Consider the following 14,361-nt stretch of genomic DNA (forward strand, 5'->3'; position numbering starts at 1 on the left):
AAAAAAATAAAACTTTAGCATGTTTTTGTATGAAATTTTAGCAAATAAACTAAATAATTTCAGCATACATTAGCAAAAACTCATTAGAAAATTACATACTGCAAGACAAAAATTTAAGCATGTTTAGTCTGAAAATTTAGCAAATAAACTAAATAACTTCAGCATGCATTAGCATGAAGTTTTAGTTTCAACGTGAAACAACTTCATGCTAAATTAGCATGAAGTTTTGGTTTCAATGTGAAACAACTTCATGCTGCATTAGCATGAAGTTTTAGCTTGTATTTGATTAAAACTTCAGACTTCAACGTGAAACAACTTTATTCTATATTCATGCATTAAATTTGAAATTTTAAAAAGTTTTTGAAGATCTATAAGTAAAAACTTCACGCTATATTCGTCAAACAATTTCATACAAGTGTGATTTGTAAATGAGCATAAGTGCAAATATCTTTAGGCGTTAATTGAATTCATATTTTATTTTTTAAGTTCAAAACTTAAAAAGCACGACGAATTACGAAAATAATTGCAGAAACATATATCATGAAGCTCAATCAGTTTCACAAACTAATGCGAATTCTGAAGATGAATTGCAATACTTACAATGTATTTTGTAATTTTGAATTCGGAATATGAATCTGGTTCAAGTTTCTGTTTTTTTGATAAAGCTGATGAGAGGAGAGGAGATCTTCGACCAGGGTTGGAGGAGATCTTCGACCAGGGTTGGAGGAGATCTTTTGAGGAGAGACGGAGTGATGAAGGAGATCTTTTTTCACGAATAAGGTTGTAGATCACGCGATTAATGCGTGATGCAGGTTTTATATCTTTTGTCAGGGGTATAATTGTCATATTATTACATATTTTTTGTCAGTTGGTTATAAAATTAATAATTTTTAAAAATAGGGTACAAATTAAAATGTGACACAAATATATGGTACGACTGCAAATTCCACTTTCACGGCCTACCAATTACCTTGGCCCAATTGTATAGTCTAGACGAATTTGGCCCAAAGCAACCACATAACTTCCCAAAGGTAAATACCAAATGAGAATTTTTCATAATTGCTTATAGATTCAAAAAATATTCCGTAATATACAACCACAATAAGATTTTCAAAATTTACTACTTTTACGTATAATCCTAAAATATGGTAGAATCTCTATAAAAAAAGGAATGTAAAGCTGTAACGTATCCAATTTCTCATCCTATCCCATAATTAATGCTTACAAATTCTGCATTTTCAATATAAACCCATTAGATTATTACTATCTCAATCTCCATCTTGGTCCTTAAAAATTCTCCATCGCCTTTTTATTTATATTATCCTTCAATACATTCTCAACAAATAATTCATTATTCATCAATTTCTCCTTCTCCGGTAGGAGAAATATTCGTCAAATAAAACTACCCAAAACAAGTGATAGTATTATATATTATATACCAATTTCATAAAAGTTTATATTATATAATATACTGTATACTATAGTTATCAGTAGTATACATCAAATAAACTAAAGTGATATTATACAATGAAGGTATATTGTATCATATACTATACCAATGTTATATAAGTTTATATTATATAATATACTGTATATGATATTTGTTAACAGTATACATCAGATTTTTCTTCTTAGTGTATACATTAGATAACTAAAAATGATATTATACAATGAAGGTATGTTATATTGTATACTTATATATTATTTTCACATTAGTTTATACTATATAATATATTGTATACTATATTAATTATTAGCACGCATCAGATACATATTAATAATAGCAGAAGAGGCTTGGGATATTGAGATATACTTGAATCCTTTTAATGAAGAAATTAGGGAAGAATTAATGCAGATAGATACATTTTAGGTTTGAGAGAATACAAGAGATATATATGAATACTTTTAGGTAACAGAATATATAACATATATTAAAAGTTATAGAATTTAAAATAAGTTGTATCTTATCGCAATTGTAACATATTTAAATAAATTTTAAATAAGTTATATTTTGGGTAAATTCCTCTACCAAAAACTCCACTTCAAAGCCCATATAGAAACGGGGAGATTATCGGCGACGGAGATTGATCCGAACCTGCGAAATTGCCAAAATGCCGAAGAAAATGGGAGTGAACAGCAAAGCCGAAGAGGCTAGGTCACGGAAGAGCGCCGTGGAATCGGAACGCAAAGCGCGTGAATCTCGAGAGAAAGAAGAACAGTACTGGCGCGAAGCTGAGGGAGCCAAGTCACGCGCCGCGAAGAAACGGGAAGAAGAAGCCGAGAAGCGAGCCGAGGCAGCTGCCAAAAAAGCCGAGGCGCGTCGGCTTGCCGAGCTGGAAGAGAAAGAGCTGGAGAAGTCAATGAAGAAGCCGGATAAGAAAGCTAATCGAGTCGCCATTCCGGTGCCAAAGGTGACGGAGGTGGAACTCCGGCGGAGAAAGGAGGAGGAGCAAGTGGCGTTAGCGAAGAAGGCGGAGGAGGACAAGCGGAAACAAAGCCGTATGGCTGCGGAGGAAGAGTATGAAAAACTGGTACTTGTGACAAATACGAATCGCGATGATTCGATTGTAGAAGCCAGTACTGTGGAGGATGCAATTGCTCATTTGGCTGTTACTGATAATTTGCCTGTCGATAAGCATCCCGAGAAGAGACTCAAAGCATCCTTTAAGGTATTCTTCATTATTTGTTATTGGTTGAATAATTGTGTTACTAGAGGCTGAAATATAGTAGAGTGGTTTCTAAGTAAGAGTTTGATTCTTCATAATTGCAAGTTTTCTACTTAAAAAGTCCAACTTGGTGGTATGGTTTACATTTTGTACTAGGATATGCTAATGAATTATTAATGTAGCACATTTACGTTTTGTTTGGTGATCGTTGTGGTACTTCATACTTGTAGGCTTTTGAGGAAGTTGAGCTACGTAGGCTGAAGGAGGAGAAGCCAGGTTTGACGCACACTCAATATAAAGACTTGATTTGGAAGCTATGGAAGAAATCTCCGGATAATCCTCTGAACCAGGTGCTTTTTGTGTTTATAAAAAATTCTGACTAATTGGATAAGACATGTGATCTTTAATGTTGGAAAGTCTTTCTATTACTTCTGTAAGTCTAGAATCCTGAATGATGTTTATGCTTCATGTCCTCCTGTGTATATCTCGTGAGTGCATGAATCGTGCAGTATCTCTGTAGATGTACAATTCTTGATGAATTCTAGGATCCCGTATTTTGCTTGCTACCTTAAACTATCAGGATTTCGGTATTAACATTGAGGATAAAAATATCTGTGGGATTTTAAAGAAATGTGCTTTATTGCTTTTCCTTAAGCAACATCGATTTCCATTTATGATGTGGTGGTGTTTGGACACTTATCGACTATTCCACTAGATACCTGCAATTTCCCACTAGCAAAGGTACCCGGTAATTCTGACCATCAAGCTTAGGCAAATAGGAAGAAGAAATTGCCTAGTGATTTTTTGTCTCAGCATTTGAACGTTTCCAAGGTTTGCACCTACTTCATTGACTATTAGGGCACACTCACACTCCTTCCTCTTGTTCCCTTTGTTCGATGGAATTCTTGTGTTTAGGCTCTATGTACTTAGTATGTGGTTGCCTATCCTTCTTTATATTTGTCTTCTTAGGTTGCGGTTATCTTCAGGCACATTATATATTCAGGAAGAAGCCCCATTACAGCCCATCATAGAGGTGTATTTATTAGTTGTTGCCTCATAGACTTTTTCTTTAAAAAGATGATTTTTTCTAGTAGGCTGGAAATGAACATAATTTTAAACCTTTCTTAAAATTTCCGATGTAGAATTAAATGTTTGCTGGTGAATGAAAACGGATCTTATAACTGGTAAAATTCAGTTTGTATTTGGAAAAGTATGGTCTGGTACGTAATTCTGATCTACACCTCAAATCTAGAAGAGTCATTTTAAGGATATGACATAGGTGAGTCCCTTAAGTATAGGCATACAACTATCTTTGTCCCTTAGTCATACTACTGGATATAAAATATACTTTATATTTATAAAAGTGGATAGCTTTAGTCTCTACTCCTTAACACCGTTACCTTTACAGTCAACGGCAACTGTTAAACTAAATGCTAAAAGAATGTCTGAGGAAAGAAAGGAGGACTTTTTCTTCTTTGCACTAGTCGTAGCCATGAGAAGGAAAATGAGTAAAAGAGAAATGTAAGAAGATGCTCGTTAGTTATTCGCAACACACGGCATAGCATGAATTAGGATCAATATGAGGGAGAGCTAATTCTTCTTCATTGTTCATCATTCTTTTTATCTAAAGAAACAACAATTTTGGTATTACTATTAGTTTTTTAGTTCCTATGTAACAATAAGACATTGTTTCCGGACGACACATTTAGTCACACAGAAAGAGAAAATGCAATTTTATCACCATTCACCAGCCATCATCTAACCAGTCAATTGAGGAACAACAATGAACTCGGAAATTTCAATGATGCCACAATCATAGGTTTATATTGTTCTGAAATTGGATAAGAATGAGAGCACCTAAACTGATAACAGATTAGGGCTCTAATAATTGTTCTTTCGATTGAACTTTGATCCATTAATTTAGGTATATATCTTTCACTGATTAGGGGTTTGTTTATAGGAATTTTGGGTAGAATGACAGAGTTTGGAGAGAAGGGTCTTAACGGGCATCTCTAGGTTGAAGATGAAGAGAATCAATGTTAGATTAACAACAGGTCAACAACCGTGATTTTTAACCAAACTTCACCCATTATCCGTTAGGTTTACTAATAGTGTTATAGACTAAAGCTGTCCATTTTTACAAACATAAGGGATGTTTTACATTTAATAATACTAGTTTCTCCTCACGTGCGTTGCACATGCATGCTTAGCTATGTAAAATCGACTTCCATTATTTTTCTCGCTAAGATTTGATTGTTCATCAACAATAACGAATCAAGCAAAACAGATTTTTATAAACTTGGACATTTTAATTCACTATTAGATCTCCACAATAGACAAATAATTTTGCTCCAAATATCCTCTCTATCAGCCGTCAAATAGAATAATTATCTTCGCTTGACTTTGGACTCATGTTTCTGTGGTGGCATTTTGTCATAATCTTCCCAGTAAAATAGATAAATCCTCATTTTGTAGCCGAACAATCATGCACTATCAAACTTGGTTTATCGGGTCCTCCTTTTTCAAATTTCTTCACATATTTGTATGTTTGAACAATACGGAAGATTCCATTAAATTGAAAAATAAGTATCCTAAAAATTTTGTAAAATATTGAAAATAATTCAATGGAGTAAAATTGTGCAAGAGAATTTTAACGAGAAATATAAAATGAATGTAGACAGGAGTTTTTCAGAAAACTATATTTAGGTTAATAATTTTTCCACATGGTGCAAATGATAAAAAGAAATACAATAACATTTACTTAAGGAATTAAAATTACACTCAATGAATAACTATCATAGGATAATTGCTTAATATATATTTTTCTCCAAAGCTGATTCACGAAAAGATAGTGGGAGAGGAATAGTCATAAAATTTCTAAACAATATGGCACAAAAAGTGTTTTTGAAGAAAACGAAAAAAAAGAATGTACGCGATACTGACTTCAAAAGGTAATTCTTCATTTGTAATTTCATATTTAAATAATAAATAATAGCTTTTTCATTCTTTGTAACTATTATTCATAAACTCAACAATTAAATTGAAAGATTAGTTGCAAAATAAAAATTATTCCTTCTCACAACTTAATTAAATATGTATTTTTTTATCACCTAAACTTCTTTCATTTAACTCCTCTTGTCTTTACATTGATTTGATTTTTGTCTTTGCAATAATCTTAGTCACATTACGTTCTGTTTTTCCATCTCTTCGCTTCGTACAAATCTCGTCTTCCATCTTTTACTTCGCTGTAACAATCTATCACATTATCAAGCAAAAAACAAGAGAATAAAAAAAATGACAAATGAAATAAATTTTTTTTTTGGAGAAGGGCCAAAACTACCGTCAGACTATTCGATTTGGTACAAATATGCCCTCCGTCCACCTATTGAGCCAAAAATGCCCCCACCGTCATCTTTCTGGCTCACTTATGCCCCTGTGACTGACGGTCAATGCCAAATTAAAAAAAGAGTTTATTTAAATTACATGTGAAAATTTTTTATTGGTCTAATTTTAAACTATAACCCCAATTAAATAAACCCACCCTTAACCCCTTTTTTTTATCCAACCCCAAAATCCGACACATCTATAAAAATGGCCAAACTCTTGATTGTTAAAAAAATTAACTTCTCTATCTTTTCAATTCTACCATCACCATAGCTGCCACCACCCCCTTTCCTCCATAACAACCACGTTGCCACCACAACCATGATTCTCATGTTTGCTCCATTCCTCCATTTTCGAACAATAACAACGAGAATTTTATGTTAATCGAAAGGGTCCGATTAGAAAATCTTTAATTTTTTTCGATTGGATGTCCCTTTTTTGTTGTAAAATTAGGATTTTGTTCAAGGGGGAGTACCTTGACCATAAAAATTTTATTTTCTACAATAAATTGCCATTTGGGTCTTAACAACTTATTAAGAGTGCGCAAAATTTACAAATATTGTGAAGAAAAAATTGGACTATTCCGGAATTCAAAGCCCATGAATTCATAATGGGTTCTTTGATTATCTCAAGTGATGAGAAAGAAAAAAAGATTCACCATTGTAAGTGACATTTGAATGTGAAAATTAGGTTTTTGACGAACATTTTCGAAAAATGACAGCTCCAATGGTAAATGTAAAATGAAGATAGATGATAAAAATATGGAAAAGGACCAAAACTGCCCCTAGACTAAAAATGTGGAGGCAGCGTGGTTGATATGAAGGGAAGGGGATGTTGGCAGCTATGATGGTGGTAGAATTGGAAAGATAGAGAAGTTATTTTTTTTGACAATCAAGAGTTTGGCCATTTTTTAAAGCGGGTCGGATTTTTGGGTTAGGTAAAAAAATGGGTTAAGGGTGGGTTTATTTAATTAATGGTCATGGTTTAAAATTGGAACTAATAAAAAGTTGTCACGTGTAATTTAAGTAAACTTTTTTCTATTTGGCGTTGACCATTAGTCATAGGGGTATAAGTGAGCCAGAAAGATAACGGTGGGGGCATTTTTGGCTCAAAAGGTGGACAGAGGGCATATTTGTACCAAATCGAATAGTCTGAGGGTAGTTTTGGCCCTTTTCCGTTTTTTTTAATAACATGAATGCTGCCTACGTACAACAGTAAGTTGTTATTTTGCCTTTGTTGGCAGTCTTCATCTGAGTCCTCTAGTCACAGGGAAAGAGTACGACATCTTGTTATCTAACGTTTGCCAACGGTTTAAAAGAAAAATTAAAAGGTATAGCTTTAGTTACTCATAATTAGAAAGACACACCTGTTAAGGAAAAGGCATACCGATTTATTTTTTATATTTTCAATTATTAATAGTCTTATTATTTTATATAAAAATTTAGAAGGGTAAATAGGTAATTTAACTTTTAAGTTTAGGGGTTCATACTTTTAATATAATATAGAATATAGATTCAATTATTAATAGTCTTATTATTTTATATAAAAATTTAGAAGGGTAAATAGGTAATTTAATTTTCAAGTTTAGGGGTTCATGCTTTTAATATAATATAGATATACATAAATAAGGGACAAAGTTAGTTCTATGCCTATACTTAAGGGACTATCTAAGTTTATTCCTCGACATAGGTCAATGTAAATTATTTTAGTTTATTTTTGATAATGATCAATCTAACTTTTTAAATATGTTTTAGGAAACAAGAAATCTTGACTGTAGGCATTTCACTGCCTTACTTTGTGAAGATGTGGAGACACGGTTAAGTTAACTTTGTTCTTTGTCAAGAGTGTTCCAATTTTTTGGTCATTCTCTATTGACACTCAATTTAGTTTTTCTACCTTGTTGAAATGGTTGTCTTGGGGCTTAATAATCTGGTTGGAGGCCTGTTAGGTTCAACCGTTCAAGTAACTCTTCGTGGTCCCTTTTTAATGTCACTGTCCAATTTATTATTCTTTTTTTTTTGCTTGGAAAAATGGTAAATTATTGATTTTCAACTTATGTGAACAATTGTCAATGCAGCTTCGGGTGTGTCCTTTTTATTTTTATTTTTTGTAAACATGAAGAATCGAGATAAACAAAGAAGGGGAGATTCTAGGGTTTACACCATGTTTAGAGAGCCAGAAGCTTCGAGACTTTGTCTCTTCTGTATATTGAAAAATGAATCAGATTGTTCTAGTTACAAAGGTGGGCTTCACTATTTATAGTGACCCAAAAAAATACAAAAATACAGTGGACTAACTATTACAAAGGGCTAATAGTACAATTGGGCTAAACAAATATAAATACAAAGTAAGTTAAAACTGGGCCCAAACATTAGCCAACATCCAATTGGCCTATTCTAACAGCCCCCCTCAAGTTGGAGGGTGACAACCCCCAACTTGCGAATGTGTAGATAATGAGCAGGACCAGGGAGCACCTTGGTGAGAACATCTGAGAAGAACTGGAAGTGTGGACAAGGGAGATCAACCCATCTCCAAGCTTGGCACACACAAAATGACAATCCAATTCTATGTGCTTTGTCCTCTCATGGAAGACAGGATTCTTAGCAATATGTAGTGCAGCCTGGCTGTCACAAAACAACACAGGTGAGGTAAGAGTCACACCAAAATCAGACAATAACCTGGAGAGCCAAGTGACTTCAGCCACAACCTTGCTCATAGATCTGTACTCAGCTTCTGCTGAGGAAAGGGAAACCACAGGCTGTTTCTTGGACTTCCTACCCACCAAACTACCACCAAAGAAGATGCAGAAACCAGTGACTGACCTCCTACTATCTGGGCAAGAGGCCCAGTCACTATCACAAAACACTTGCAAAGACAGATCAGGAGCATTATTGTAGAAAATGCCAGAATCAGAAGACCCTTCGAGATATCTGAGAAGGTGAAGTGCAACCTTCATGTGTGGCGGGCAAGGCTGCTGCATGAACTGACTCAAATGTTGGACTGCAAAGCTGAGATCATGCCGGGTATGAGTTAAAAAATTCAGCTTGCCTATGAGACTTCTGTACTCCTCAGGTTTAGGCAAAAGGTCTCCTTCCTTTGCTTTCAACTTGACATTCAATTCAAGAGGGCAAGTGACGGAAGAATCGAGGTAAACAAAGAAGGGGAGATTCTAGGGTTTACACCATGTTTAGAGAGCCAGAAGCTTCGAGACTTTGTCTCTTCTGTGTATTGAAAAAATGAATCAGATTGTTCTAATTACAAAGGTGGGCTTCACTATTTATAGTGACACGGAAAAATTCAAAAATACAATGGACTAACTATTACAATGGGCTAATTGTACAATTGGGCTAAACAAATATAAATACAAAGTAGCTTTCATTTTTTATGTTTTTCTTACAAGTAGCTTTCTGTCTCTTTTTTTTCCCCAACCTTTTAAAGGTTTAGTTCAACACTTCAAATTATCCTCACCATTGATTCGCATAGATCCTAGCCATTATGTTTTCCTACTTCCAGTTCATCATTGCACAAATATACAGTGTCCATATCACGCGTACACACAATAGGTTTTCAAATATGTTTAGCCTAGGTTGATTGAAGTTATGAATTACATTATCTCGTTTTGATACACAGCACTCATCATTTTTCAACCATAGATGACTAGGAGAAATGCTTATAATTGGTTCCTGCTTCTGGTTATTCACCTTATGAATGTGCATGGATAAGATGTGGCAAGTCGCCAGAGCAAGTGGTTAATCCCTTTTCCTTTTAATTATCTCTTAGTTGACTAATTGAATTAGTGGAAGGGGCTTAAAACAACCTTTAGACATTCAAGCGGATAATTCTTCAGACAGTAGTCAGCGAAAGGGCTCATTGACTCAGAAGTTTGAGGCGCTATGGTGTCCCAGACCCTCTTTTAGTTTTTAAAAAAATGTGTTTGCATTCTTTGCTCATATGACCTGTTATTGAGCTGGCTATGTTGTGGACAGACTTCTAAGTCACGATTTTACGCCGTTTGAGTTTCTCCCTTTAAATCAGTTTGTCATTAATTTATGGACCTGGTATCAAATTCTTTCCATAGGGATGATAGGAGTATTGCTGTTTGCCAGACTCTTTGAACTGTCAACTATGGCACATTTTTGTTTATTCTGATTTGAGATATTTACAGTGACCTTTTAATTATATATGCTTCAAACTTCAAAGTTTGCATTACTACTTTTGTGCTTTCTAGAAAAGAATTTGTTGAGAAATTCAATGCGGCCTCTATGTTATCAAGTAAAGAAGATTGACTTGTATTTCCGTCTTCTTGGCATAAGCAAAATGCAAAGGTACCTCCTTTTGGAGATGGCAATATCTCTCTGCTAGTTAATTTCTTACTGCATTGTTTGAGAACCTGTAGGAACCTGTGTAGGGGTTATAGGAACACGCAAGTATAGCACCTTCTTTAACATGTTGGCTTCTTTTTCCCCTCAATTGCCTTCATCTTTACAAGCGGCCTTGTAGTGTTTAGTATTATGTGTAAGGATATTGCAAGAGCTTTGCTAAAACTCAGTCAGTTTGTGGTCATGGTCGGAACTACAAGCGATGTATGTATGATTATCTAAGGAGTGGGAGCTATGGATGCATTAATTGTTTAACGAGTTGGGTTTTTGTCAAGTTCAACTTCCTGTCTTTTCAACTTCATGCAGATAGCATCTTCTAGTTGTCGCCTATGGTAGCTAACTTCATCTTAATCTTTTATGCAGATTGCAGACAAACCATAAGTTCTTTTCCTGTATAGGGCTGGAGTGTCTGCTTGAGGAGTATGTTGGTGGTATGTCATCTGATCTGACTTGATGTTTGAAAGTCTTCTGGCAATAGACATTTGCAATGCATGATTCTATTTGGTTGAAGTGATGACACTTCTTAATTAAATCACTTTAATAATGTCCCTTCTCCACTGTAACTGTCTACACCACAGGCCCATGATTTGTTTCTAAATATAAAGTAAATAGTTTATTCAACAAGCTGAAGCTTGTACCCTTTTGAGCAGCCAAAGGGATGAAAGGAGAAAAAGTTGTCAAATAAGTGTGTGTGTGTGTCTCTCCTTCCATGGTTGTTAATGACAAAGTTTAACAAAGCAAAAGGGCCATATACAACTATTTAGTGTTTACATACTCCTGATTTATATGATGTTTATGTTACACTTGGACATCAGAATGCAATGTTTACAACCAAAAGAGCAACAACAATGATATTGAATCAGTCGGTTAACAATTTATTCTCTATTCGGGAAAGTTTTGATTACACTGAATCAGTTAGTTAACAACTATAGGAATCTGTCTTTTTTATTTCCTCCCGACACTATTGTTCACTAAGGGCTAAAGAAGTTGGCGTCCAATCCATCAACCACCAGATTCCATAATGCACCAGTCACTTGTACGACACTCGTCAATGTGCCCAAACACCCAAGAAAGATGTTGAAACGGCACATGAAGCTTTTCGTCTCGGGTTTTTTGATGGAAATCCACATGAAGCAAGGGTAAACCAGAGTCAGTGGCAACGTAATGCCGCCAACAAAGGCAGCCAGACTTCCCAAAAATGGGAACGCCACCGATATAAAATATGTAAATCAGCCGAAGAAGAGCTTGATGCATGATCGGAGCCACCTCCGGCACGCCTTGTGCTGCCTACTTACATATATACTTTCCAAGTTGTCGAAGACAACCATGGCGTAGATTTGGAAAGTGCATAAGCAATGGATCACACCATCAAGTATATTATGCCTGTTACCTACTTTGGTGTGCTCTCTTGGTGGTACTTGGCAATTGCAGCTATAATTCCACTCGCAGGCATCTGCAAACCATTATAATGTTAATTCTATGAGAAAAATTGTAGGAAAAATGATAAGTCCATGCCCTGGGAAATCCATCCCGAATATATATATATATATATATATATATATATATATATATATATATATATTCTTCGTATATATATACATTTCTGTATGTTATATACAAAGCAATATAGAATTTTTTTTTACACTTTTGCGCCTATTAGATGCAAATAGTTTCGGTCACGGGGTAAAAGTGATCTTTGCCCAAAATTTTCGTTGATGCATAGCCCACATCTACCCTATCATCTAGTGCCTTCAAGGTGTCATGCTTAGAGTTTGCTGACTCTAAATCTTAGATTTGCGTATGTTTACATCAATGTTTTACTTTTATCTTCTTGCTCAAAATCCGAAATTTTGATTGATTGAATAAAGCATACTAAGTCTTAGTAAAAAAGAAGAAAGTAGAAAAGTGGTTTACCAGATTTCCATAAGTCCAATATCCTCCAACAGCCAGGGGAAATACACACCTAACAATTAAAGAGTATGATGATATAACTCCTCTCCACATACTAGTGCTTGTGGGATGTCTTGCACGCAAAGTTCCCTGCATGATTTCAACGAACAGGACAAAGTTTCAGAAACATGCACTTGCTAAAAATGCAATAGTAAATTAAAACTTAATAAAACCTGTATTTCCAAAACAACATTGTGACCTCTGAAAGCAATGGCAATAATGGCAAGACCATTGAGAATAGCACGAAACCGAGCCATGGTTGAAGTTGACATATCAGATGGGTTGTAAGAGACTCCATTGGGCCTGCTTTTGCTGATGGAGAGGGTCCAAACCAGAGTGAAATAGGCCACACCCATGACTGAACCAACAAAAGAGACCCAAGTTAAAGAGTGCAAATTGGGAAAAAATTGGGGGAAAAAACATAATTAGGTAATATTCAAGAAATTTTTTCAGAATCCTAGCAGGAATTAGTAATTAACAAACTAGCATCTAATTAATTACAGTCCTGACCGAAACATATAATGTTGGACCAAAAATCAAGTTTTGACATGTGTGAACAGATTCTAATCAAACAAAGAACCGAAAATCAGTCCTATTAATTACCGAAAATTAGTCCTATTAATACTCATCTCTATCAAAACGTTTAATCAGATTATACAACCCATTTAATTACCTTCAACACACATCTCTCTTCTAACATTAATGTCACTATCAAAAGGCATATATGTACGAATCCTCCAAAGGAAAGTAGCACTTATTTTATATATTTTTAGTTGTTATTTTCGTATATAGTAATAAAAATATAATTAGATTAATGAAATATTATAAGTATTTTATGGATCTGTAAACTTAAAGTTATTTCCATAGTAAATGTGTTCATAATGTACATCAAATCTAAATTAAAAATATATCACATATATATACGAAGTTTATGTTTCAAATGTCAAATTTAAAATATATCACATATACAGAGTATATATTTCAAATATCAAATATACTTAAACTATATATTGACCGCATCAAGTATATATAATTATTCATTAAATATACATAATACATATATTGAATATGTATATTTGTTTATACGTTATGTATACAAAATTATACGTTGCATAAACATAAAACGAGTTCGGTATAAGCAAATATGCATAATATATTAAACCAAAAAACAATATACATAATATATTCATTACATATGTATATATATTTAGAATTACATTGTAAAAAATATATTTAAAAATATGTTGTAAAAAATATATCACATATGTATATATACACCTTCGAACATGGAATAAAAATGTGAATTTATTTAGATTGTGTTTGATATAATAATGAAAAAGGGGATTCTAAGAGCGGGAACTTTCATAAAAATGGTAAGTATAGATTAATGATGGGAGAGAAATATGGAGAAATTAATATGGTTCAAAATTAATTCCTTGAATTGTGGACTGTGTTTAAAAATTTGAAGACTACTAAACGTACACGATTTTGAAAAAAATTATTGTAATTATAAATGAATGTGCTCTTTTTGAAATAAAACAAAAGTAATGATCTTTATTTAAATACTAGTTCTTGATACGTGCATTGCACGTGCAACCCATATTAATTAATATAAAATTTTAAGAAAATAATATTTATTTATATAATTAAAGAAAAAAAGTTGATGCATGACATATATATTCAGAAACACAGGAATGAGTATGTTTGTCACATTATTAGCATTGAAATTTGTCACTTTGAAATTGAAACATAAATGATATGCTTCCAATAAGATTTGTAAAATCGTAAAGCAATTGCATAATTCGATTCCCTAAAAGATTTTCAAGTTTTCATTTTGTATATACTGGACAATTATAAATTTTTAAGAATCAAACAAATATCATTCTTAACCACCATAAGATAATATAGAAGAATGTTTTTTTTCTTATCATTTGTACTGCTACTATTAGGAGTGGAAGTAGAGGTCCTTGAAAATTATAATA

General features: G+C 33.7%; 1 protein-coding gene and 1 pseudogene across 1 annotated transcript; one reads left to right on the top strand and one right to left on the bottom strand.

Annotated features, from left to right (window-relative positions):
- Nucleotides 1-1,992: 1,992 nt before the first annotated feature.
- On the top strand, nucleotides 1,993-11,266 carry LOC107790851 (uncharacterized). The gene is made up of 3 exons (XM_075247972.1): nucleotides 1,993-2,669; nucleotides 2,897-3,016; nucleotides 10,793-11,266. Exons 1-3 carry the CDS (start codon nucleotides 2,112-2,114, stop codon nucleotides 10,808-10,810), a joined length of 696 nt encoding a protein of 231 aa, XP_075104073.1. The 5' UTR covers nucleotides 1,993-2,111; the 3' UTR covers nucleotides 10,811-11,266.
- A 134-nt stretch (nucleotides 11,267-11,400) lies between these two features.
- LOC142178449 (lysine histidine transporter-like 8) overlaps nucleotides 11,401-14,361 on the bottom strand; it is a 50,785-nt pseudogene continuing 47,824 nt past the window's right edge.

This window comes from Nicotiana tabacum, chromosome 24, assembly GCF_000715075.1.
Source record: "Nicotiana tabacum cultivar K326 chromosome 24, ASM71507v2, whole genome shotgun sequence".
Taxonomy (NCBI): Eukaryota; Viridiplantae; Streptophyta; class Magnoliopsida; order Solanales; family Solanaceae; genus Nicotiana; species Nicotiana tabacum.